The sequence below is a fragment of the Cygnus olor genome, chromosome 1, assembly GCF_009769625.2.
Source record: "Cygnus olor isolate bCygOlo1 chromosome 1, bCygOlo1.pri.v2, whole genome shotgun sequence".
Classification (NCBI taxonomy): domain Eukaryota; kingdom Metazoa; phylum Chordata; class Aves; order Anseriformes; family Anatidae; genus Cygnus; species Cygnus olor.
Window position 1 is genome coordinate 58,037,381 of NC_049169.1, and position 26,371 is coordinate 58,063,751.

General features: G+C 41.3%; 2 protein-coding genes across 10 annotated transcripts in view; both read right to left on the reverse strand.

Moving 5' to 3' along the window:
* The window catches only part of POLR3B (RNA polymerase III subunit B), a 74,801-nt gene extending 71,139 nt beyond the window's left edge, over window positions 1-3,662 (reverse strand). The window contains exons 1-4 of the mRNA XM_040559892.1: window positions 3,443-3,662; window positions 3,082-3,114; window positions 512-568; window positions 358-422 (exon numbers count right to left, since the gene is read on the reverse strand). Coding sequence (XP_040415826.1) covers window positions 358-422; window positions 512-568; window positions 3,082-3,114; window positions 3,443-3,514 — 227 coding nt within the window. The 5' untranslated portion in view covers window positions 3,515-3,662. The remainder of the gene's footprint in view (window positions 1-357; window positions 423-511; window positions 569-3,081; window positions 3,115-3,442) is intronic.
* A 1,336-nt stretch (window positions 3,663-4,998) lies between these two features.
* On the reverse strand, window positions 4,999-22,387 carry TCP11L2 (t-complex 11 like 2). 9 transcript variants are annotated; one of them, XM_040559907.1, is made up of 12 exons: window positions 21,808-22,387; window positions 18,711-18,841; window positions 17,971-18,010; window positions 16,679-16,848; window positions 15,224-15,356; window positions 14,124-14,244; window positions 13,205-13,425; window positions 12,519-12,655; window positions 11,321-11,508; window positions 9,766-9,947; window positions 8,157-8,329; window positions 4,999-7,580 (listed from the first exon to the last, which is right to left on the reverse strand). In XM_040559907.1, the coding sequence occupies exons 4-12, from the start codon at window positions 16,812-16,814 to the stop codon at window positions 7,336-7,338; spliced, it is 1,536 nt and encodes a 511-aa protein (XP_040415841.1). In that variant the 5' UTR covers window positions 16,815-16,848; window positions 17,971-18,010; window positions 18,711-18,841; window positions 21,808-22,387; the 3' UTR covers window positions 4,999-7,335. The 9 variants fall into 9 exon arrangements, with proteins under 9 accessions (XP_040415841.1, XP_040415905.1, XP_040415889.1 ...); XM_040559971.1 differs by lacking the exon at window positions 21,808-22,387 and adding an exon at window positions 21,246-21,562; XM_040559955.1 differs by lacking the exon at window positions 21,808-22,387 and adding an exon at window positions 21,171-21,536.
* Window positions 22,388-26,371: the final 3,984 nt, after the last annotated feature.

Below are 26,371 nucleotides of genomic sequence, written 5' to 3' on the forward strand. Positions count from 1 at the left end.
ATGATTCTTCCCAAAGTAACATGCAGTATTTGAACTGTGTTCTTGTTAGTTAAAATTTAAACTACAGTTGCAAAAGAAAAAAAATACTTTTGCAAGTAAAGAAATAGAAACTCCCTTCTGTCATCTGAAATTACAGAAAAATAGTGGCATAAAGCATCGTTAACAACCGAATTAAGTCTGCTTAACGTACTTTTTCTTTAATGCTCCACGTTTCTATGCTCCAAATAAGGCATATGTCATTCAAAAGAGTCTCTTGATTTATACCCGCACGATGCCTATAAACTTTTCACAGTCAATAACAAACCTATGAAATTGTGCACATGCTATTACTGATATGGAAATCATTTTAATGCTTACTTCAAGTACCACATTGGGTCAGCATCACTTGTAACTTTTTCATTGGCTTTCATGATTTTCTTTATCTGAAAAAAAAAAAAAAAAAAGAAAGAATAAAGAAATCGTGCTTTTTCTGACTGCTAACAGCCACTCCCTTCCCACCAAGGAAACATACCTCTACATTGATGAAATAGTTGAATGAGTCTATGTGCTGCTTCACAAGTCCTTTCACCTGGAAAACACATGCACACAGCAAATAACATCAGCTTTAAGAAGATATTGTTAATGCTTAAGAGATAAGGATTTACAAGTCCTTTCAGATCTCTACTAAATTCTTTCAGTTAACAAATTTCTGAGAACTGCCTTGGCAATCAGTCTGGTTCTACACTGTATGTTTTCCAGGTTTACACCAGAGCTGTCGTCTTCTCTAAGTCTCGGAAAAGTAATGCAGAGACAGCACAAAGCAAGCACCCAGTACATTTTGAAGTTCAAATAAGCAAATGAGAGCCATTGAGTAAATAAGCAAATTACAGCCATTGTGTGTTAAAATATTTTGTCAGTTTTCTGTTACTTTGAGATAATTTTATTTATTTGTAGTATAATTAATTAATTGCAATACTTGAGAAAGAAGTTGCCTACACCCTAGGAAGTGAGGGTGCCAAAAAGAAGAAAGAGAAAGGGAGCCAATAAGACTTGACAGAAGTGGGGTGTCAAGAAAGTCAATAAACAAGGAAACAGCCACAGAAGGACAGGACACTCACAAGAAATCTGAATTTGATTTCTAGGCAGGAAGACAGAGAACATGCCCGGATGTAGTATCAGAGAATAAACACTACCCCATTTCCTCAGGGAATTAATTGATGCAGCACATTTTAAGGATTTAAGTCACAAAGAGCAAGCAAAAGAAAGGGGATTATTATAACTAAAATTATCTGGGATGAGAGAAAAACAGAAAGATTTTGGTTAGAGGAAATACTAAAAGAAGCATTCCTTTTACTAATAGACTGGCGTTTGCAGAATAAAAGGTGTAACTATCTCAATTACAGTGCAAAATCCAGCCTCAAAAAAAAAAAAAAAGGAACTAAAATGAGTGCTAGCTGATCTTTAGACACATGCATACGTGCTCATAGAGGACTTCACGCTTTGAAACATTCAATGACAACTAGCAGGTTACAAGACTTAAAAATTTAAAAAAACAGATCCATTTACATAGTTCGCATGACAAGCAACAGTTCACGCTGAAATTATCAGAAAGAAATAGAAAACTTGGAATGACAAATTCATTCGCTCAGTGAAGTCTCCATGAGTTAAGACAAAGGAGGAATGACTCTTTACATAAGAGTTTTGCTAACTTACAAAAACATTGCACATGATACGTGGGCAAAAAGAAATTATGAATTTATTAGTGCCTAGAAATCAGGCTAGTAGTTCCTCTTTCCGTTTTTTATGAGGCATTATCAACAGCTTTACTGAAAGAAAAGTCCAGCACAGAAACCATAATGCACAACATCAGCTTGGGATCGCTGTATCACTGCTGGCATGTATGGAACGATATGCAACAACAGGAAGGACAGACCACCACGAGCAGACCTAGAGTAAAGGGCTCACTGGCTGGAAATAACTTGGGATGGTTACACTTGGCATCAAGCACACAGTAAACTCTACCATCAATCTGCAACCGTCCATTTTTCACAGTCTGAGGAGTTCAGACACTATCACTAGCTTAAGCTTGTGATGGAAGTTTGTGGGGTTGCCAGGAGAGAAATAAAACCAGGATTCATTACAAACATCTTCATAGCCCTGAACCAGAGTCAAACAATACGTAATCTATAACTGCCTTTTAAACGTTGTTTTTCTGCAAGGATCAAACTCAAAGGTTGTGAGAAAAAGAGGTGCAGGGACTGTACACTGGGAAGGAAGGAAGTTAACAAATTTTGGCCTTGTGGAAGTGGGCAAAATTTGCAAAGAGTGATGAGAGGGGTGCAGAGGTGGCTGCTGTTCCACAGAGGTACCCAGGCACATCAGACTTCGCCTGTCATCTTCACAATACAATATTTCCTACTGTCTTTTTCCTTCCTCACTTCCAAGTGTTTATGAGTCCTGTTACTACATCCAATTGCATTTAAAGAGAACTGTGCCTTCACCTAATACCAGGTTATAAGAGCAGCACTGATGTTAAGATAATACTAATCTTTGAGCTCAATCAAGCTCTGATGTTGGTGAGTAAAGATGCAGATATATTCGAGCCCTTGCAGAATCCAGACCTGTGGTTATATGCTTCCAATGCAAAAAACAATTACAAACCACAGTGTCAGTACAAATCCTACAGAGAGACCACAAATGGGACCTCTATGTACAGTGAAACAGTACAATGTCTGGAAACACTACGCCATACACAGCACTTATTCCAAATGGCCACGTAAAAACAGCAACTTTTAAAGGGATGCCTCCACGAACTAATCTTAGTGATATGGTTTAGTGTTAGGTCAGAGGTTGGACTGGGTGATCTGGGAGGTCTCTGCCAACCTAGATGACTCTGTGATTCTGTAATACTTAAAGTCATCAGGAAATCAATCTATGTAACCGGTTTACCGGTAATTTGATGGAAGCAGAAACTGAAAAAAATAAAATTGCAAATTCTACCCAGAGGACAAGCATTCTGGGAAATCAGAAGCCGTAAGAGGGGGCTACAGAGCTAGAGGGGAGCTGGGTCCGGACGCCTTGAGGTGGGTGTGGAGCACTAACCTTTAGAAATGCTGGAAGAAGTCTCCATTTTTCCTGAAACCAAAAAAAAACCACAAAGTTTAAAGCAGCTTTCCACAGAGGGGCCACACCCGTAAGAAGATTTTTTAGCTTGGTTGGTGGGTTTGGTTTTGGCAGTAACGATATTTAAAGCGAGATCCCTTTGGAAACCGCCCCAAATCAATCCAGCTGTGTAAAACCAGCCCGGGGGTGACCTGGCTGCGGTGGGCAGACCGATGCGCCCCGCGGTACCTCCTCAGGACACCGCCGCCTTCTCTAGGAGCAACGTGCGTGGGAGCCCGGACCCCGGGGACCCCCTGCCGGCCTCCCCGCCCCGGGCAGCCCCTGCACGTCCCCCGCTCACCTCCACCGTGTTCACCGGAGCCGCCGCCTGCTCCGTGGTGAGGGCGCCCAGCTCCGCCGCCAGCGCCTCCATGCCGGCGGGGAGGCCCGGCGGAGCCCGGCGGCGGGGACCGGCAGTGCCGCAGCCAAAGGCGTCCTCCTGCCCCGGCGGGCGGCCGCAAGGTTCCGCGCTGCCCGGCCCTCAGCCCCCACTGCCTTCGTAACGGACTCCATCAGGCGTTTGGTTTCTTAAGTTCTTGCCCCCGTGGTTTTTATTCTGTGTAAATCCACCGTTTTCAGTCACGGGAAACTGATGTTCCACCCGCACAAGCTTCCAGCGCTAGGCTTACTCTAACGCGCTTCTTCCTACCGCACAAGTGGCAAATAAACCTGGTTGCATAAATCTGCAAATTCCACACCGCAGCCTTGTCGGGTATTGCTCTTCAGCATAACTTCGCCTTGGTGCTATTGCAAGTTGTTCAGAGGGGTTAGAAATGAGGCATTACAAAAAGCTCCAAAAAGGAACCATTTCAGAAATCCAGTCATGACAGAGTGGAAGTTGATATTTTAGGGGTAATGAATGTAGTCCAAGAAACTTCAGGCTTTCAGCATGTCCCCAGCACATTGTATCTGTGCACGTGCAGTACCTCTAGCACTTCACAACCAGCCAAAACAGGGAGTTACTCTGAATAATATGAGGAGCAGCTGAGGGAGCTGGGGTTGTTTAGCCTGGAAAAGAGGAGGCTCAGGGGCAACCTTATTGCTCTCTACAGGTACCTTAAAGGAGGCTGTAGCGAGGTGGGGGTTGGCCTATTCTCCCACGTGCCCAGTGATAGAATGAGGGGTAATGGGCTAAAGTTGACCCAGGGGAGGTTTAGGTTGGATATTAGGAAGAACTTCTTTACTGAAAGGGTTGTTAGGCATTGGAATGGGCTGCCCAGGGAAGTGGTTGAGTCACCATCCCTGGAGGTCTTTAAACGATGTTTAGATGTTGAGCTTAGTGATATGGTTTAGTGGAGGACTTGTTAGTGTTAGGTCAGAGGTTGGACTCTGTGATCTCAGAGATCTCTTCCAACCTAAATGATAATGCTAGGAAAAGCAACACTATGGATTCATCAGCCACCTTTAATGAAAAGGTTATCGATGGATTTTTATTTGTCCACCTCTTCGGCAATCCAAATAATTTTTTAGTAATATCAGATATTAGGTAAGGTGTTCCACAGCTAATCTACATACTATTGTAAAAAAAAAAAAATCACCCCCACCCAGTACATGTATTTTGAACTGAGCACCTTTCTTTGATGTTCCAACAAGGACAGCAAACACCTATTTGTCTTTATTGCCACTCAGGCCTCTGTTTATGCATTTATACCCTACCTCATCTTCCAGTCTGAAGACTCTTAACTATTTAGTTATTCCCAACAGCATAGCTATGATTGAATACAGATAGAGGATATAGATTAACTTTGTCCAAGAGCCAGGTTTAATAGAACAACTGGTTAGTTATTTGCGCAACTAGATTAAAACTACTGATGCAATTGAGAAGTTACAGAAAAAGAGAGAAGCCACAACGTATTAGTGCAGTCCTTTATCTTCAGCATTTAAAATAATCCATTACATTTAAGAAACAATTTGCATAAATGACTTTTCAGGACAATGGTATCACAAATAATGCATACAAAACTTCAAATATTTGCATTTCAACGAAGTAAGCTGCTACAGAATGGCATCTTGTTTCACAATGACAACTTCAGAGTGGAGGCAAGTGTATTTCAGCCACAGTAGCATAAACAGCATGCACAACATGACATTAAACAGATGCAATGTCCATGTTTGAAACATTAAATAAAAAATTAAGATACATTGAACAAGCACTTGAAACATAGGCCATGCTATAAAATGCCCCAAAATTAAACAATGCATGTGATGTATTATGATAGAATGTTCATAGTCACGTTAGACATGTTCTTCCACTGTTCCTAAGATCCTGTTTTGGTTGAAGCTTAAAGTAGTTTCTTCCAAAGATATTATTTCTAAAGACGCAGCAAATCACTAAGACTTAATCTTCCGTAATTGCTTTGGAAAACCATTCTCCTCTTACTGATTTTGAATTGCATTTCAAGTTTTCATATAAATTTGAACAAACCTGTTTTACCTAGTGGCACAATTATTATGTTCTAAGAGTTCCTTTCTCAGGTTTTTCAGGCTTCAGGAAAAGCTCCCTTCAAAATACATACTCTGCTTCATTTTGTGCGATGTTTTTACAAGGGATAGAACAGAAGTGCAGTAGAGCAATTTATTTTCTAACAAGGCATTTTGAAGAAAGTTTTTCATATCATGTACCTGTGGCCAAGGTCCTTGGACACTGAGGAACAACTGACTAGAAGTCATTTCCCTTACTAAAAAAAGTACACAATTCTGTAAAAATGGACTACAAAACCACAGTGCTGGTAATGCCCTTTTTTTTTTTTAGACCTTTATGATAGACATGATATACATTACTAAATGTCTATACACAATTTGTGTGGCACATGAAACTTCTATGGGCAAGTTTTGTATCAATAAAAATAGACTAATATAAAATGTTAAAAACAAGCCATTTATCTTGTACCACATGATTTTATATATATATGACATTTTTAAAAGGACCATTATATAATATATTAAATGATCATTTTCAAGTACATTATGATTCAATTTCATAGACAAGAACGTGTCTATACTAAGTATTCCAGCAGTATCTATTACCAATCTGAAATATGCAAAATAAAATTTGTAAACTTAGAAGTTTACTTCTATATCTCTCAATTTTTACTTAATTTCTGTATGCAAGATTCTTGTCTTAAGTGGGAACAAAGTATCAGAGTGTAATCTGCATGAACTTTGGCACAAAAGCCAAAAGTACTTCTCACACAGACTCAGTGAGAATGAATCTAATCACTTTCAAGAATGACTAGTAAAATTTGGGTTTCTGCTTTGCAGACACAAGAATATCCAAAATACATTTTGAAAAACTTAGGCCCTCAACCAACAGAATACAGAAAGCAGAAAGTGAAATCATTCTGCTGTACTCTAAGATCACTCTCAATGTTAAGTGCTTTTGAGAATAAAGGTCAGAATGCCCTAAGTTAAAAATACTTAATACCCATTAAAATCGAAGATCAGTATGTACACATATTAGAGGTTAGACTTAAGATCTGTATGACCTCCGCTAGATAAATATTATATACAGACATTTGCTTCCCTACCCCAACCCCATGGCCAACACGATGCTTAAGTGTTTTATCTTTAAACTCACCATTACAGTTGACAAGTATTGAATGTTCTTATTTAAAAAACAGTGAATGGTTCTTCTGTAACTGCTATTCTCAAAACAGCTTATAATACTGGCATTCCTTAATGTAACATAGGCTAAGTTCTAGTTCCAGTAATTGCAGGAGTACCAGAAGTTGGCCTAATATGAACCTTTTTTCCTTTAAAGTCTTCTCAGAAAGATAGTAGTTTTATTAGATGTTGCTCTAAAAAAATACAATGTAAGCATAGTACATTTTATCTACAGTTTTGTCATCTCATAATTGCATTGCTATATGTAAATATATTTTTTAAAAACATTATGGTTTAATGGTGGAAAAAAAGTAGTTTGCCATCTCTTTCCCACTGCAAATCGTAATAAATGCTTGCCTTGAAAGGTAGTATTTCACTATTACAAGTGGCGCAATCCATTAAACAGACTTAGTCTAAAATATATATGTGTAGTTGAAATTAATTTCTTTCCAGTGGATTTCAGAAACTATCTGCATTTTATAAGATGTTTCATTAACAGTCACTGGAGTGGTCTCTTCAAGCTGGGGAGTCAGATCACCTTGTCTCTATTATGAAAACTGAAGGTAAAAGAAAGGTACAGAAATATATTTTTCAATTGGTAGGTGCTTCTGTTCCTGTTTTCCCTATTGGTGCCTCAGGAAAAAGTAGTTTCCTAAGTATGTTTGCATAGAATGGTCCATACACTTGTTTATTAAAGTTTACAATGCTTGCATACTGAGATCCAACAAATTCCATCTCTGTCTGAATCACAGAAAGGCCTCCTGGCACAGCAGGCATACATTTCTGGAAACTTGGAAGAGCAAGCAAGCTTTTCATGAATAACTGGATCCGTTTATCTGAAACATAATATAAAGTATGCTCAAAACAAATGTAAATGCAAGATCCATACTCACTTCACAAGCACCCTGTACCTCAGCACAAGAAGAAATGCAACAATGTAAGATAACTATGCTCTCCCTTTCCCAAACCCATCTTGCAGAGTGAAACAAAGATTTTGACAGCTGACTCCTGCAAGGCAGACAGAGCATAAATCTGCTCCACAAGTTAATGAGTCCACTTCCTTTTAGTGGAAAAAGGAAAACACACTGGGTTTAAACCCAAACTGACAGAAGAGAGATGAGTATCTCACACATTTTCTATATTCTCCTCCAGAATTCTAGTATCTCTAAAGCTTGTTTACAAGGACATTTAAAATTTCTAGCTACAGCTAACCATGCTCTGCAGCATACCAAGAGCACAGCCCCCCAGTAAACAGTATTTCTTTACTCTTTTGACACAGTATTTTACTGCAGTAAGAGAGTGCTTTTTAAGCATAATTAGACATCTGGTTGAGATTGCAGGAGGTAAGTTTTAAACTTAGCAGCTTATACAGACAGACACATACAGTAAGATAATTATGTATTCTTACTAACCGATCAAGGAACAGACAGGATTATTCTCTTCAACAATACTAGCAATTTGACCCATTAAATTATTCTGCGTTTCTGCATTGAGAGTAGGAAGACCTCTTTCAGAGAGAGACCCATTCACTTTGCTGCAAATCTGGACACCAATAGCATTCAGAGCTTCCTTCAAATCAAAAGTTCTGGAAGAAAGAAAGAGAAAAGCATTAACTTTTATGGTTTCTGTAGCAGTTTCAGGTGAACTCACTCATCTCCTTTTTTTGTTTTCAGCCTGCTCTCCCCAGTGAGAGAATATAAAGTTATTTGTTCTTGCAGATGTGTACTTCTACAGATACATGAGAAATCTCCATCTGTAAGATAAGGATACTAATTGGGATTCAAATGGGAAAATTCATTTTAAGCATACCGCAGTGACACCAATTCACTTTGACCTTATGCTTACATATTCTCCAGGGCCAAATTCATAGCATTTCATGAGAAAAAAGTAAAATAAGTTATTCTGAAACACTGAGACACCGTGAGACTTGCTTGTAGTGCAAGTTGCAGCAGTATTAGCAGCAGCCAAATAACTTAACCTACCTAGAGTAAGTTTGAAGCTTTGAAGCAACCGGCAAAAATGACTTGGTGAACGTACTGCCACAGCCTCTCAGGTATTAGAATAAGTCCAGTTGGAATGGATCAACAAAGATCATTGAGCTTAACTGGATGACCACTTCAGTGCTAACCAGAAGTTAGAGCACATTAAAGGCCTTACCCAAACACTTCTTGAATACTGACAGGCATAGGTAATCAACCACCTCCTGTTACAATGTATGACCACCCTCACAGTAAAGAAATTTTTCCTATTATCTAGTCTGAACCTCCCTTGATGCAGCTTTGTGCCATTCTTATTCATTCTGTCATTGGTTACCAGGGAGAAAAGATCAGTATTTCCCCTCCTTGGGAGTGGTAGAGCAGCGAGATCACCTCTCAGCCTCCTTTTCTCCAGACTAGCCAACCCAGGTGTCCTCAGCTTCTCCTTGTGGGACATGTCTTCCAGCCCCTTTACCAGCCTTGTTGCCCTTCTCTGGATGCTTTCAAGTACCTTAACCTCCTTTTTATATTGTAGAGCCCAGAACTGCACACAATATCCAAGGTGAAGCTGCACCAACGCTAAATATAGTGGAAGAGAATCACTTCCTGTGACTGGCTAGCTATACTGTGTTTAATGCACTGTAAAATGCACCCTTTTGGTTGCAAAGGCACACTGCTGGCTCACGTTGAGCCTGCTGTTGATCAGCACCCCAGATCCCTTTCTGCAGGGCTGCTCACTAGCCACTTGGCTCTCAGCATGTACTTGTGGCTTGTGTTATCAAGACCATACAAGTGAACTTTAGGGCTAGCAGACTTTGGAGCCAAGTTATACCATCAAGACTAAGATTTCATTAAAAAAAACTTTGAAGACATGTGTCACACATAGTGGACTTCCATTGTATAGGACTTCAGATGGCACTAAATTTTCGTCTGTATCTATTATCAACAAGCAGCGGCTATGAAATTTGAACCGTTTCCAAGAGTTTTCAGATCCACTTGGTATTTCCTGTTAAAAAAATGTGAGGAGTGATAAACAAGGCCTTACTTCTTGCTCATGCCTTCAAGAAGAGGAACGGAGACCCTTTTCAGTTGGTCAGCAAAATCCGGCACATCTACAATTGCTGCACCCACCATATTGTTTGTTATGAGGCAAACACAAGCTATTATTTTTAATTGATTCAGCTTTTCTCTCAACTCCTGAAGACGAACTTCATCTGTTATTAGAGTCTAGAAGCAAAACAGTAATACCAGTTTAGGAATATGGAGGAAAGAGACAGGATTTAGTCACGAAACACGAACATTTTCAATTAACAAATATACAAAGTCAGAATAGACAGCAGCTGAAGCATTCTGAATATGAATTACTGCACAAAGTGGCATTATGAGTACCAGAAGTCAGTCTGTGGTAGGGAAGAAAAGTAATGCCTCCAGTTCAGAGGACACTGAAGAAACTGCTTTTTGTTTCTCTTCATTGCTGACAGCAATTTGTGGCCAGCAGTTCAGCCCACGATGTCAGATGCTTGGGGAATCCAGGGGACATGGAAGTGATCAGGGTTACAGACAAAACAGTCTTCTGGATTCAGTTGTCTTTTGAAAGATACCATAATTTGCAACTGATGGGTAGTGATGAACAACATGACAAGCCAGTTTAATCATCACAGCAATTTCTGCAAGTCACCTATAACCTGCTACAGACAAAAAGCCAGCTAACCATACCAAAAATGTAATTCCCACAGCAAGATCTGGTTTTGTGTATTTTTTTTTTTTTAAGGTTAGAAAGAGGTTGTTCTATCAAATCCCCCCCACTGAGAAGCAGGGAATTAACACTCAGCTGTTTGCCACAGTATGAAATTACTACCAAGCTAGATCCAGAGGATATCTGCATGTAGCTCTTATTCAAAATTGTTGAAAGGAAGGTAAAAGTAAGGTAGTGTCCCTTTCTTCCACTGAAAGGGCACGCTAAGAGCATCCCCACATAGTGGCTTGGCAGAGAACTTGCAAGCTAACTATAGCTAAAATGCTCACTGCAGTTGATAATTTTAACCCTGACTGACGGCCAATTTCAAGCTGGCTTTATTTAAAGCGGCAGAGGTCAGTAATCAGGAGCAGGAGGAAAAGCTTAATGATTCTTGAAGCAGTAGTTTATATGCATAGAGAAAGGGTGAGTATCTACTGTAGAGAGCATGACATTTTTAAATGATTCTGCTTGAGCGTAAGAATGATTCACAGCTTGATCCCACCAATCCCTGTTTCTGCTGTTAGGAAAACCAAGATACCACAGACAGTTCGCTCAAAAAGAAAGCAAGCCAAGTGCTGTCAGTACAAGGCCCAGCCTTTGGCCATGACTAAGACTACTGCTAGGGCAGAGCTGGTGAGCTATGACTAGATAGAAAGTACCCTGAACTCTTCTAGTTGATGACTTGCCTATCTCATGGTTTAGAAAGTAAGACTAGCATATACTCTCCAATTTCCTAATTTACTATTAGGAAGATTAAGAACTGCAAGAGAATATTCATTTATTGTCATTAATGTCAGGATTATTATGCTGCACCAATATTTTCTTATAGCTAGAACTCTGAAGACACTGAAACACTTCTTACCTCTGGAATTGTTTTGTGGTAATCCCATTGTAACAGTTTCAAGTAGCCATTGTTTAGCACCAGTGTAGGACTAATATTTGATTTACAACTATGATCAGCACCAGAGGATGATGAAGATTCATCAGAAACGGATGACAATTCATCTTCTATTGATTCCTTTATCCATTCTGTTGTGAGATCCAGAGCACCTATGCATTGCAAATCAGCAGATTTATTGCATGCTTCCATCAGAATAAGCAGTAGCTTAAGGAAGAGTTATGTACATAAATAAGATGAAAGTATTTCTAAAAACTAAACATAGCGGATGCTAAGCCTTCACAGAAGTCAGTCTCTCCTTCACTTTTCACTGACCATCCAGTGATCACCTTAATATTCTAGCTAGTTTGCATAAACTCAATAAATTGTTTGATTTCAACCAAGATTTTCTAGGAAGAAAAAAATTAAGTCCAAGACCCCAAACCACTTCTTCCTCTTTCAGGGAGGCCACTTATTCGTTGGGGCACAGGACTGGAAAGAAGAGGTGAAAGAAAGTATATCAACAAGGAATGAAAGCTTTTAAAGAGTTCTTTGACAGGCTGTATATATAAACACTACAGACTGTAGCAGTAGCTCAGGGTTCCCATTTTAGAAGCCTCTGCTTCACACGTCAGTAAGCTTACTTTTTCTTTTCCTTTCAAAATGTTCTCCTAAAGACTGCTTAGCAGTATTATAAAAAATCTGTAGTAGTGGATCAAGTTGACCTAAAGAAACTTCTCAGAGCCTGTGTTTTGTTTATTAAAAAAATATTGATGCCATCCCTTCCAACTTTCAGGCACATTGTTTTTCCTTGTTTACCTCAGACTATCAGACTTCCTGGCTACAAAAGAGAAAGTCTCACCTTTCAATATGTAGGGCTTCTGCCTCCAGATAGTAAAGAGCCACTGTTGTTTTTTTTAGATACCAATCAATTAGACAAATACCAATTTGTCAGAAAACACCCCAGGTAACAGATGAAAATGCTTAAAAACAGACTAAGCAATTAACCATTGGTAGCTTGCTTGTCAAAGAATTTTTTGTATTACTTTCTTCTTTTCCAAAGAAGAAATTGGAATTTTCCTCTAATTAACTGTAATTGAAAGATTTTATAGTATGTCTTTAAATAGTTTTTTTTTCTTCAAAAAAAAGGAAAGGTTTAAATAAAATACAGCATGATACCTACTTGGTGTTTCTTCAAGAATTTCCTGGAATTTTGTTCTTTCATAGTCCACCAAGTTACGCTGAAGGTATGGTCTAAGGCACTGAATTGTATAATTAGCCATATCCATTTTCATCAGGTCCAGAACATGGAATATTTGTCTGAAGAGAGAAAGTTTAAACTAAGGTCATTAGAATAGACTATTGATTTTAAGCAGTATGTGGATTAGCACTGTAAGCCCAGTTCTGGGAGAAGGAGCCTCCTTCATTGGTATCACAGTGTAGCAGACAACATTACTTATTTACCAGGATACCCAAAGGAAGCATGCAATAAGCAGTTCAAGGAGGAACAGTAAGAATATGCCCTTTTAATTTTGTAAGGATGAACAAGACCAAACCAGCTGTCTCAGAAATGCATGTTATTGTAAGAGTGCTTTTTTGTTGTTGTTCAGTGGCTTAACTATTCAGAGTTGGTAGTTTTAATCTAGGCATTCTACACATTAAGATAGACATAATATTCCAGTCACAGCATGCCATAGCACCACTCCCCCACCTGTAATGCTTCTGCTGTACAATTTTACTTTGAAAACTGGTATTATGCAAATTGCCACCACTGAAGACTAAGACTTTTTCCCCCTTCTTCCACTGCCCAGTATGCTCTATCAGGCTAGAGACTTTTTCCCCCCCATATAAGAACACCTAAATACCAACCTCAGCAATTCTACGATATTGTCAGTTGCTTTTAACTGTTTTATATCGTTGTCTCTTATTGGAGCACATAACTTTCCCATAGTGTTGATGATATAGTTAGCTAGCCCATGAATATCAACAGCATTGTGTTCTGCCTGCTGTCTTATAAGATCCGTATCTAGAACTTCACAAATTTGATTTTGAATCCTGTTTGCTCCAGGAGTCAGGAAGGAAAGAAGAATCTAAAGTAGGGGGGAAAAAATTGAAAAGCTTATCAATAAAAATCATAGCACTTACTTACATGTTAAAGTAATATTAGTGTCAAGTGTATTTAGCTGACTGTAACAAGATATATTAAGGCTGGACATCATCTAAAGCAGCAGGAAAAAGACATTAAAAAGATCAGAGTACAGTTCTGCAAAAACACTTGAAGTCTGTTGACATGCTTTCTGGTTCACGATGAGACTTTCGAAAATCTTAAGTTAGTAAATGCTTGCTCTACAGGACAGCCTCCCCATTTTTGGAAGACAGTGTTGTGGGAGGATTGCAAGAAAGAACATACAAATCTTCAACGATCACGAGGGAATCTATTTGAACAGGTACAACCACATTTATACTCCTGGTCATGCACTGAACTCAGAATGTAGCCAAACAAACTAGTAGAGGTGCAAAGCTTTGAGAAAAGAGCTGACTTGCAGCTAACCACCCTACAATGAAAACTGATTGGATGCGCCACTATGTGTGTAGCCATGTTCACTGTTAATACAAATATATTTTAGATACCTATTGCTCCTGTAGTTCTGAGTAATCAGTTTCATCTTAGAAGTAGGAACTCAAAGGTGTTGGCTTTTTTGTAAGTTAACAGACCCTTCGGTGAAATAAGAGGTTCTCAGACCTAAGCTGCAAAAACAATATTGGAGGGGGAGGAAAAAAAAGTTACCTCCTTTATTTCCTCAAAGAGCTTGATAGCATGTTCGTATTCCGGAGGATCTTCATTCAGTTCCGATTCCAAATGATCCCAAAATGCCTTATGTACAATTCGTTTCACTGTGCCTACTAAGCTGTGGAATAAGTCAATTACAGACAGAGAAAGAGACTACTAAATAGCTTTCATCCTTGGTCAAAGTGCTTTAGGTTAGCCTAATGACTTTTTGGGAAACAACTCATTGACAGTCATCACACGACCTGCAACACTATCTTTCTTGTGCTGTGAATCATCAGCTCCTAAAACATGATTTACACTAAGAAGTCTCTCCTAAAAGACTACTTTAGTAAATGGTACTAGCAATTCAGATTTAGACATACCTTCCCTTTTTCCTTATCAAATATGTACTGATTCACTAACCTTGCGTGTTAGGTGCTAAGTTTTAAAAACTCTTCCTTTGTATAGCCAATTGTCACTTAAGGCATTTGTACAATTAAAAACCTGTTTGTCTTTTACATGTATTTTTTCCATAGGAAAGATGAGGTTTGTTTTTTTAAGTCAAAAATGTCTACAATCAAGAACATTTTAAATACATACATTGGGGGTACTTCTCATGTCTTTTGAATCTCCAGAACTTTTGCATCTCTTCTAGTATCAGAGATAAGCTTATGATGAGCTTCACCTTATCACCATAGGACCAAGACGCTACTATAGGTTACATAGAAGCCCATCATTTCATCTTTTCCACAGGACTTGGAACTACACAGATAAGAACAATGCTCTTCATCTTCACTATGGGAATTGATATGGCATTAGCCTTTTACTTTCCCCTTGATATTTAAAGACAGAGCATCACATTCTCCAAGACAGCATATCAACTCAGCTGGACTACAAAGTTTGTTCTGAGCAAGATAACTGACTCCTAGAGTTGTTATAAAAATCCACAGCCATTCAGAAATGCAGTGGGTTTCTGTTGCTTTTTTTTTTTTGGGGGGGGGGGGGGGGGGGGGGGGGGGGAGGGCTGTTATTTTGGTTTTCTTTTTATTTTAAATGCTCCTGCATTTCTCCTCTCTTCTCAACCCCAGTTTTATCTTTTGCAAAATTCATGTTCTTACCTGTTCTGTGGAAGGTCTTCATGTTTTATGCAAAAATTTGCATTTACAGCAATTTCATGAGCTAATGTCAAGTCTGTCAGATTTCTTGCAGCTGCCATCAGTTCATCAAATGTAACCATCTTGGGAGGACTTGCTGATGGAACAAATGTTCAAGTCAAAACACTATAGTAGATGAGTGCAATTGAAAGCTTTATTAAAATTCAGCAGCCTTGCATGAAAGTAACAAGGCAAGAAATATTGTTCCTTGATAACCGGACTCTAGTACTTTAGAAGAAACAAGCTAGGATTACCAGACCTTTATATCTTCTTAAAACACTAACTTAGGAAACTCCCAGCTTATCGGGGGTGTGTGCACACGGGTGGGTAATACCATGTAAACCTCATAACATTTTGAAAAGCAGTTTCATATTTTCACATCTTAACTGAGGTGGCTTTTTTCATTTAAAAAAATGATCTTATACTCCACAGATTTTCTGTAGACTGTTCTATAAAACGCAGAGCAAAAGCACAGGCAGTAACAGATACCAGATTTCCATTATAATCCTGAGCACATAACAGCTATGTCATGCTTTTATTGCCTGTAAAGAAGGTTCTGAAGATACTGACTTGAGAACCTCTCACTTATGTACCATAGCAGATTCATCATAAGTTATACTCCCTTTTCACAAATATGTATCAAGAATGACAAACTTTAAAGTGTACTTAAAAGCAGGAGTAAGTTTCTAAAACCCAAGCTTCTAGACTCCCAAATTCTCCCATTTAATTTCTGTGATTGTCCTTCTGTCATTACCAGTCTTCAGAAGCTTAAAGAAGCAGCTACCAATTGCAGCTCCACTAACATACTTATTTTAATATAAGATTTCACTTATACTGCTTATAGATGCTAAATGAGTTGTGTCTATGATCTGAGAATGCTTACAGATATGAGCATTAAGCACATTTTAACCAGGGTTTTATTTATCAATGCTCATTCAAAATACCTTCCCTTATGTAAAGGCGTTTTCTGTTTGATCCTGACATTTAATCACAGAATAAGAACTATAGTATTAACTTCCTGTACCTTTGTGTAACCTGTAAGTTAGCTTTATAATAGATTTAATTTTTAACTATAGGGACCAAACAGAAGAAACCCACTCTTTGCATATAAAGTCATACATAGCTGGTTGAGTGGGAGACTGCTACCAACGTTAAAATTAGCATAAGGCTAGGATGTCCATGGTGGCTCACTCTCCTTAAGCTTTCTGAAGGGAAGCAGCACACAGGAAGCCCCCACAGGTACAGCTATTAGAGGTATTCCACTCAAAGAGATGCACTGCTTCACAGGCAAGAGAAAGCCATGCCTTTCTCTTAACACTCTTAAACACCCGTGGGTTCTACCTGCTGTGTGAAATAGAAATAGGATAGGTTAGTCTTCTGTGCCTCTGCATAGGCCAGGTAAGGTTGAAATATGCTTACAAGCTGGGGAACTGGGTTTGCTTGAAGAATCACTGGTAAAGCTCTGTCTTGAATACTCAGAGTCACTCGAAGAAGCTGTGCTTTCAGAGAGGCGTGAAGAATCTGAATCACTGTTCTGGTCATCGCTGAGAGGCATCGTGATTCACTTTAGCTGATACAGTAAACAAGACCTGAAAGACAAACACACATTTCACAAAAGCAGCACTTCCTATGTTTTTTGATTCTCAAAGTTGGGTACTGACCATTATACTGTGAACGAGGAAGAAGTAGTCACCTTTCTGAAAAAGTGTTACCAAAAGGATCTGGCTTGACACGTGCAGAATCATGCAGTTATTAATGACACCTCTACTTTCTGCTGTTTCCTACCTTACTGACTCTAACATAACCATTCTGTAAACTGGTTAGATTTAAAACAGAGGACCACCTACAGTAAACCCAAAGCTGCTTGCTGTCAGAATGTTGGAAGTTCTCGGTCTTAAAATGTAAAGGCATTTCATTTCTCATGGTGTTACATCATCCCACCATGTGACTTCACCATCAAGTAATTTTTAGCAATTAGCTTCTTTCCACAAACAGACTGCACTGAGAGTACAAACTCTGAGGCAAACAAAGAGCTCTCTAAGGAAGAGCAGACAAATAAGTCAGAATATTAAGTTTCTGGCAGGGCATCTCCGGAAGCCTGACATGCTGCTTTAGGTGGCTCTTTGCTCACTATCAGACTGACAATGGCATAGACTCAATAAATACTCCTCCAAGGGAGAAAAAGTGTTTTAATTCAAACAGCAACTCTGAGCCTCTAGCACTACATTCAGCATATGTGACAACATCATGAGAACTATCATGCTTCATTGTGCTTCTGTCTACATAAGGAAACTGCCTCCCAGGCAGATAATCCACAACTACAGAGAATTTGGACAGCTGCATAGTTCAATGGAGATGATTAATAGTTCTAACAGGAAGCAAGAAATATGTTAATGATCATGTTAAAGTGAGAAACTGGAAGTCAAGTCATAACTACTCCTAAAGGAATTTGGCCCAGATTCCAAAAGTAGCTGTCCCTCTTTGGTTATGACCACAAAGTATTCTGTAGTAATTATTCTGTAGACTTCATTAAGAGACACAGCCAGTAATGCTTCTGTCAGCAAGTTTAAGACGTTTCACTTCTGTGAGTCAATGTACTGTAGGGTTGAGAGGTGGACAAAAGGGAATGAGGATGAAGACTTCTTTATGTTGGCTCCCAGGAACAGCGTAGCATGTTTGATTTCTTGAGTAGCAGCTCACGGTGGACATACCTTTAGAACTTGTTGAGTTATTCCACTGATGAATACTTCCCTGTTAATTGAGATGATTAACAGTTAAGTGTTTGTTTCCTCCTCCTCCTCCTCCCCCCCCAGGAGGAAAGAAGATGCATTCGAATGCCTTTTTGCTATAATGTTATGCTGGTTTTGTCAAAAGACTTGTATTAGCAAGAACAGCTGACAGCTTATCAACTTACTGGAGAAGCCAGTAAGAGACTTTTAATCACTGTATAGGAGGTCATAGGTTCTAGACTTACAGCTTTAGCTGTGATACTTATTATAACTTTTATTAGAAGTGAAAAAAATCAACGTTCTAACAAAATTGAAAACAAACAGGTATTTAAAGTAGTATTATCTAGACAAGACAGCAAGTTGCAAGAACACCTGGAAAACCAAAAGGCTCTGAGATTTTTGACTTGGAAATTGTATTTGTCTAAGTTACAATTACGAATGACTCATGTTCATGTTATGCAAGAATCAAGCTATTTCTTCTAGTAAAATCTGTGTTACAGATCTCAAAGCTAAAGCTGACTAGAAACTACTTGTGATGAGTAACCTAAATGTAGGAACACTGCAGGTTCCTGATATGGAACTGCTTACTTATAGTAACCCTACAGAGCCTGCAAAACATACATTAAACCCCCATCTATTGCTTCGGGATCAACACCAGAACACACTGTTTCCAGGCCTTAATCATGTAAAAAGCCTCTTTACGCATACATTAAATAACTAACCTTCCAAAGGTTAATGTTGCATGTGGTCCATGGGAAAAAGTGATTAGCGTTGTTAGACGTGTACTGGCCCAAAAGGTCTTGTAAATCCCTCGCCTAGTAAGAGCGCTTCAAGATGTGTCTACCGCTCAGGTCTAGGTATTAAGAGAACATGAAAGAGATCAAACAGCGATTAAAGAAAAATTCTCTCACAATTTATACATCATTTTAAGAACTTTCACTTCACCTTAAGATAATTCTAACAACAAATATTCACATTAGCAATATTCAGATTTGCAGAATACTCCTTACAGAAGTACTAAACCAGCCATAGAAGCAAGTCAGCATTGCCATTTTCTATCACAGTCTCATGCTCAAGACTAAGCAGTTAACATGGAAATTAAAATCCTGTATACGTTAAGTCTTCATATGGCACTTCTAGCAAAGTACCTTTCGGCAACAAGTCCTTGCATCTCCAAAGATATTTATTACCTATTTCAATGTACTGAGACCATACCTGCTCCTACAATAGGTGCACATATACAGATAGCAGATGTGCCAGTAGAGACCTTCAGAAGATTTTCTTTAAATAAGTTCTAATGCAACATCAGACGGCACACTGAATGAACACCACAACTTTTGCCATGCTAAGTATATTTCCTAGTAGCGTGCCACAAATGGAATGGTAAAGGAAGAAAACGGGTGTATTCTGCAAGTTCAGAACATTATTGCTAAATTCTAAGTTTAAGAGAGAGAAGGTAGAAAGTACATTAAAGTAAACGCAGGTGAATACATAAGCAAAGTCTGGATGCGCCATCTACAGTTTAACTATGCTGCACAACAGCTAAAAAGGATAAAGGAAAGAACATTCATTGAGAACATCAAAGAAGTAACAAATCAAAAAGGGCTTTTCTAATTAGTTACAACAATAGAGGACTGAGTTACTTAGTCTTTTCTTTATAGCATACACCAAAAGAGCTCTACCTTATGCTTTGGTAGATAGTTCAGGGCTTCTCAGAAGTTACTGAGGGCCAAATTCACATGTAACTTTAAGTGTAAATTAACGTAATTCTCGAGTAAAAAATATTTCAGAAAGCCCTTTAGCCTTCCAGGACATCTTTGTAACTCATTATCTTGAATAAACATTATCAACTTCCTATTCCTAAGTTGCTTATTAAGTATTACATATTAGGCTGTTGTTTTAATACAGCGCTTAACATCCTGTTCTATTATCGGGTTGGCCTGTGGTTACAACCCGCTTTATTCCTCCTGCACTAAAAACAACTAAAGCTTACTTCGATACTAGGTTTGATACACTGGCACTGGACTTCATTACACAGCACGCTTTCAAACTTTGATCAGTCCCATTTTGCAGTTTTTCAAAGATAATCTCTACATGTGAGACCAAGCTAAAATACCTTCTACATGTACAAAGCATTAGTCCCTTTACTTTTTTTTCCTCCACAAACAAGTTTCTAGTTAGTTTAACAAACTGTTGTGGATTCAGCTGTTGTCTGGACAGCCGTGTATTACTCCACGTAGGAAACATGCACCGAATAATACTGCAGTTGTCTAAAGTTGTCTTGCATTTATCTGGTCACCGCTTTGCCCAACCTGACCACTTCAGGTGTGACCAAGATGACAAAAGTAGATTTGGAGAACACACTTCCTTTATTCCTGAAGGTATTATTTCGAAGCACCTGGAAGAGTGCGTTTGTTTGTTGTTTTTTTTTTTTTTTTTTCCTTCAGATAAGATCTTCTAGGAAAGTTTTTCCGCAGCTCTGCTTTGTTCACAGAGACCTCCATCCCAGTTCCACCACGACAAAGGCCCCCATTCTGCCCGTGCCGCTGGCCTCCTGCCCTCCCCACCTGCAGGCTGCCATCGGCCGGGCTCAGGTTTCCCTCTGACCCGCTCCAGCTCGGTCACAGCACCCAGCCCGCGGTCCCAGGGGCAGAGAAGGGCCCGTGCTGCGAGTCACCGCGTCCCCCGGCTGGTGAGAGCTCCCAGCGGTGGCTCCTCTCCTTCACCTTCCTCCCACCGAGCCGAGGGCCCGGGACCGTGCCGGCTGCCGGCGGGGAGCCCCGCAGGAGCCCTCCTCCCCCGGCCGGCTCCTCCTCTTCCTCGGCCGTCCCCGAGCAGCTCGCAGCGGCAGCGGCTTGGCACCGGCCGAGCAAAACAAACAGCGTTTCCAAGGCCGGGCCACGGGGGGAGGAAGGAGGGAGGAGGGGAAGGGGGGACGAGCTCTGCCTGCCCCGCCGAGGCGAGCCCGGCCGCCGGGCACCCGGGGGGGGGGGGACCCGGGGAGGGGAGCCCAGGCTCCGCGCTGCCGGCGAAGCCCCGGGGCTGCCCGGGCAGGCCAGCGCAGTGCGGAGCAGCCCGGAGCGGAGCCCCCCGCCCCCCAGCCTGCCCCCCGCACCGCAGAGCGGCTCCCCCGGGCAGCTCGGAGCCGCGCTGGCCCCGCGGTGCCGGTGCCCCCCACTCACCGCGCCCCGCAGCTCGGCCTCCTCCGGCGCGGCGCTCGCCGGGGCTTTAAACGCCCCCCCCCCGCCCTTATGTACCCGGCCCGGGCTGTGAGTGCCTTCCCCGGGCGCGACCATCTCGGGCGGGGCTGTGTAACGCCGTCCTCCCCACCAGCCGCTAAGAGCCCTGGCGATTTAGGTCCTTCCTTCCCTTCCCGCATAAAAACGGAGCCGGTCCCCGCGCTGTGCCCCGACCCGAGCGGCAGGTGAGGAGCAGCAGGGGGTGACAAGGGAGAGCTCTTTCGGGGCTCCCCCCCCAAGCGCAGAATGGGCGCTGCCGGCGGGGAAGGGCCGCCCGGTGTTTACGGAAGAGCCGCCTCGGTCCGCGCTCACCCTGCCCCTCCCCGGCGCGGGGCGGGGGCACCGCGCTGAGCCCTGCCTCTCGGGGCCGCTCCGGCCCCACAGGGGAGGGAGGGCAGCGGGGGAGGGGGTTACCCCGTGCCGTCAGGGGAAGGGCAGCGCCTCAGCGAAGTATTGCCCTCTCTCTGTTCGCTTGGCTGCCCAGGAAGCTTTAACGAGCTTTGCCCTCCCGACCGTGGGGGTGAGGCCCCCCGCCATCTTGCCCCCCCCCCCGCTCCTGCCCACCCCCCCGCCATCTTACCTCGGGGCAGCTGCGCTCGGGTCCGCGGGGCGTTCAGTCAGCCATTGCTCACGGCCGTGGCATTGCGAGGCCTGGTTAGCAGCCGCTGAGGAACGCAGCACGAAGCACGAAAGCGCTGTCATTACAAATGCCTCGCTGATTAACGCACTGACCTCAGGCACCCCGCAGGCTCACGCACCCCCAGGTGATGACCCTGTCAGGGTCATCACCGAGTCCTGTCACAGGGGCTCTGTGCTGCCAGCGCCTCGCCTACCGGGAAACATGGAGGGCGAAACGCTGGCAGTCATTTCTGGGGCAGGTACTCATGAAATCAAGCCCTGCTTGTCGTCAAGACGCAGAGCTCACCCTCCTGCAGACACTTAGGTCATCATTAGCACACGTGACAAGAACTGTGTGGGATAGATACTGTGTTCGTGTAGACCAAAGCCCACTGTAGGTCCTATTAATTCACCCTCTGCTATAAAAGCAAGGTTATGTGTGGGCAATGCAGGTTGTCCGTGCGAGTGCAAAGGGTCCTGCTCCAGCAGGAGTGCTTGCTCGCAGAGATGCAGAGCACCTGTAAGCCCTGCTGCTTTGCCTTGAGTCCAGCCGTCAGAGACATTAAATGGGATTAAGTCCAACAGGCTAATCCGCTTGGTTCCATACGGAAGACGGTATTTTAAATAACCATTTGTACTACTTTGCCCCAGTTTTTGCATGTCACGTGGCAATGACAATCAGACAAGCTCATACGAGCTTTGGAGGAGACAGTCTGTGACAGCCTACAGCTGGACAACCTTGTGCAGGGCTGTTTTCACTTCCAAAGACATTGTTTATTATCTGTTCCATCCACTTTGGACTGCTGATGCCCTTTGTTAGTTAACCAGCTGTATCATCTAAAACTGTACAAATAGTACTTGGAGCAAACACCAGGGCCACTCAGGGTCCATTTTGTGTACTCCCTCTGTAAGCCAGCCACAGCCTTCTAAAAATGTTCCAGAAAGGGATAGCTTTAAAACATCATTTTATTTTAGCCACAGCAGTGCCTTTCTGCCACAGCACATTAGCTGTTTTGGAGACCACTCTAAAGTACCTAGCTTTCTTTATGGCTCTACAGAGAGACAGAGGCGTCTGTACGTATCACAAAGGCACTGAGGACTTGCTTAAAGATTCCAGTTCAAAAGCCAAGAATAAGTTAGACACTACAGTACTCAGCACTTAGCCACCTTTTTGGTTTCAGTTCCTTCACTGTCCAGAGACAGTGAAGCTATAGGCCGCTATATAGATCTTGAAATAAATTACCTACTGTGGAGATTTGCTCCACAGAGAAATGTCACTCATTTCTTATCGTCTGCGGCTTCTGCAATGTCAACCAGGAAAATAATTTTGCAGCCCTTAAATTTGTTCTAGTTAATTAAGAATATCAGTGTCTGTATCTTATATAGGACATGCAGGTACAAGTTCAAAAGTTAGACTTGTGTCTCTGTTTGGTCTTAATTATTGGCCTTTCGTTAGAGAACCACTGGTATTTGAAATGAAGGACTAATGTGTGCTCAGCCTTTGCAGCGAGTTACATCATAACTTTTCCTTACTGTTATCAGTAAAACTAGCAGAGGCAATAAAGGCTACAATTAACACACTGTTTTATCCTGCCAATAGCAGCACAGCTACTGAGTGGGTAAGAAGGGCAGCTGCATCTAGCCCTGCAGGTCAGAAATGTCCCAGCATGTGGCTAACTGATGGTTAGAGTGGGAGGAGAGGGAAAAGACAAGGCGTGTTGTTTACACCAGGGCCCATGACAACTAAGTTGAGAACATAACTTGAAGTCACAAGATATTTTGTCCTAATCCTAATAACTGAGCCAGGCATACTGGCTTTAGTGCTAACAGATGGATGTTAAGACTCTGGGTTGACTGAGAACATCAGGCCCAGATTTGATAATAGGCTCAAGAGTGAGACAAAAAGTCTACAAAGCAGGTGTAAAGATGCTTTCTCAGCCTGCTCTTCAGTTGATTTTCGTGTATGCCAGGGAGAAATAAGTCTTGTGAGAATGAAACAGGATTGTTGCTTTTTCCCACTGAAGTATTTAGCCTCAAATTCACACAGAGGCAAAACAGAATATTGAAACTTCTGAAGGAAAACAGTACATCAGTAAACATCCCAACTGTGCCAGACTGCAGCATCTTGCTACTTTACCACTGCAACAAATTCCTAATGCACGCTCCCCTCAGCACTCTTTCTATACAGAGGGAAAGGAATTTGGCCCACTGTGTCAAATACAATGAGAAGCTGTCTGTAGAATTATATTCTAGCTCAGAAATAGTTTGCATTGGTTCCTTGGTGAGAAAAAGCCTTAGTTAAGTCTTTGTCACTGCCAAGCTGGAGAAGGAGAAACAGTATAGCAGTTAACTACACTGCCTTACTATCTGAAACAGACTTACATCCTTTGCTGCCTAACACTGATAATCCTCTTGACTGTTGTCTCTGGTATGCCCATGTCTCCATTCATATGGTAAACTCTATGAAACAAGTTGCTACAGACCAAAAATCCTGGGTCTTAGGGTACTGCTACAAAGCCTGGCTTTTCTAGGCCCCTCCTAAACAGAAATCTGAGATCCCTGTTATCCTAAAGTATATGACTGTTAAGGCTGTGTCTAGATGTTAATGTGGAAACTCCAGTATTATGTGCTTCATTTGCTGCTGAAGATTTCTACTCCATCTGCATTGAGGAGGAGAGACTATTCCGAGAACTCAACCATTTCAGTGCAAGCTCACCTGTATCACCTCCAGCCACCTCTGGCAGGTATTTAGGACAACCTACTGACCCTGCATGAGGGCTCTGCTCCTTGCTAGGGTCAGGGCAATCAGCTAAATTCGTTGTGGCACCTGTAACCTGCAGTCCCTGAATGGTACTGGATCTGGGGCTGTAATCTTGCCTGGGTCTAGGATCCACTGTCTCTGAAGAAGATTCAACCTAAAATTTATATATATATAAAAAAAAAAGTACTGGCAATCAAAGCAAAAACCAAGAAAAAATGTCTTCCAAGACAAGACTCAATTGGATTTTTTTTCTCTGATCAAATAGAGGAACAGACAAATTAGCACCCCAAGCCTTTATCTTGCAAGGTGTTATGGCTTGCATATATATGTAATGAACTTCCAGTCATGGAATGATTCTTGGCAAGCAAATGCGTTTCAGAATAACAAAAAAGCACAAGAAGGAAATAAATCAAATTGGCACTAGCAGTTCAACAGCCTAGGTACAGACAGAACTGGAAGGAGCTTGTTGCTACTTACGTTCTGTAATGTCTTAGAAGCACTGAAACTACATGTAAGAGATTTCTGCCCAGAAACCTAAGTAGAGCTTTAAAGCTTTATTTTCATTGATTGACTCTATGTCTTGAACAGAATTACTCTTTTCTTTCATCCCACACAGATCTTCAATACAGGCAAACATTACAGATACAGACATGAATACAGTCTTTTTCAAAGTTAGCTTTTTGTACAAAGACATACTAAAATGCAGGGAAAAAGAGTAACATGCCTGAAGGAGTAATCAACTGCCAAGAGCTTTTCATTGCATTGTTCTTAAAAAACAAACCCTCAAAAATCCTTTTGAAATTAACACCATTACTACTGATTGTCTACTGGTTGTTTGCTCTTAGCCTGAGTCTAAATCCATTATTGCTTTGCTTGTTACTAGTTGTGAACCTCCTTAGAAAACACAAGACAGAGGCACTAATACAGGGCTACCACATAAGCCTCTCTCCTAATAACTGTGAAAGAAAGGGGCAATATAGAATTAGCTTACTTTGTTCACCATCTGGTGATGAAATTAAAAAAATAATAAAAAAAAAATCCTTGAGAGTACATTCTGATACCCTAGCTAGTCAGCATGTCTATTGGAGAGAAGGAAGGAAGTGTTAAAAACTGAGTTACCTCTCATTTCTGTCTGAAGCATAGGTAAGTGTTGGGATGAACCAATGTAGAAGATTTTTTTAGCATGTTTTTATATTTAGGATTCTCCAGTTATAAACTGTCACATGGGACACTTTGTCACAACACTGTCCTGAGTCCAGAATCTTGGGTCCAAGGACTGGAAGCAGGCAGCATTGTGCAGACACCACCTGATTCCAAGCTCTCCTTTACCAGCTCTGAAACAGAATAAGGCTTGCTTCCAGTTTCAAAGGGAGCAGTGAACAGTAATCAGCACAGAGGGTTCAAGAACTGAAGAGGGCCAAGTATATAAAGAAGTCTGTATAGCTGTTGCCTGCAGGGTACCCATTGAGGCTAAAAGAAAATACGAATCAGTTCCTTTTTGTCAAAATTAGGACCCACTTCCAGGATTGTAACCCACAGTTACAAAAATCAGATGCGGTGACCACCTTCACCTTGCATTGTGTGTGATGTGTGGATGCTTTTATGTAAATGGACACCTCTACCTAAAATGTTACCAAAAAACTCTCCCTGTAACCCATCACTGACTACGGGTACACTGAGAGGTCTACACCGGAAATATCATCAGATTTTTTAGTGAACTGGCAGAGAGGTTAAATGCCTATCAGACAAGAGTCACTATGTTAAC

Bases quoted from the DNA above. Each gene is read 5' to 3' on its own strand.
- TCP11L2 (XM_040559923.1), bottom strand. From the start codon at position 16,814: ATGCCTCTCAGCGATGACCAGAACAGTGATTCAGATTCTTCACGCCTC. The intron at 14,245-15,223 runs GTAAGAACATGA...CTTATTCCACAG, and splicing joins GAAGACCTTCCACAGAACAG to CTTAGTAGGCACAGTGAAAC. The intron at 7,581-8,156 runs GTTAGTAAGAAT...ATTATGTTTCAG, and splicing joins TCCTGTCTGTTCCTTGATCG to ATAAACGGATCCAGTTATTC.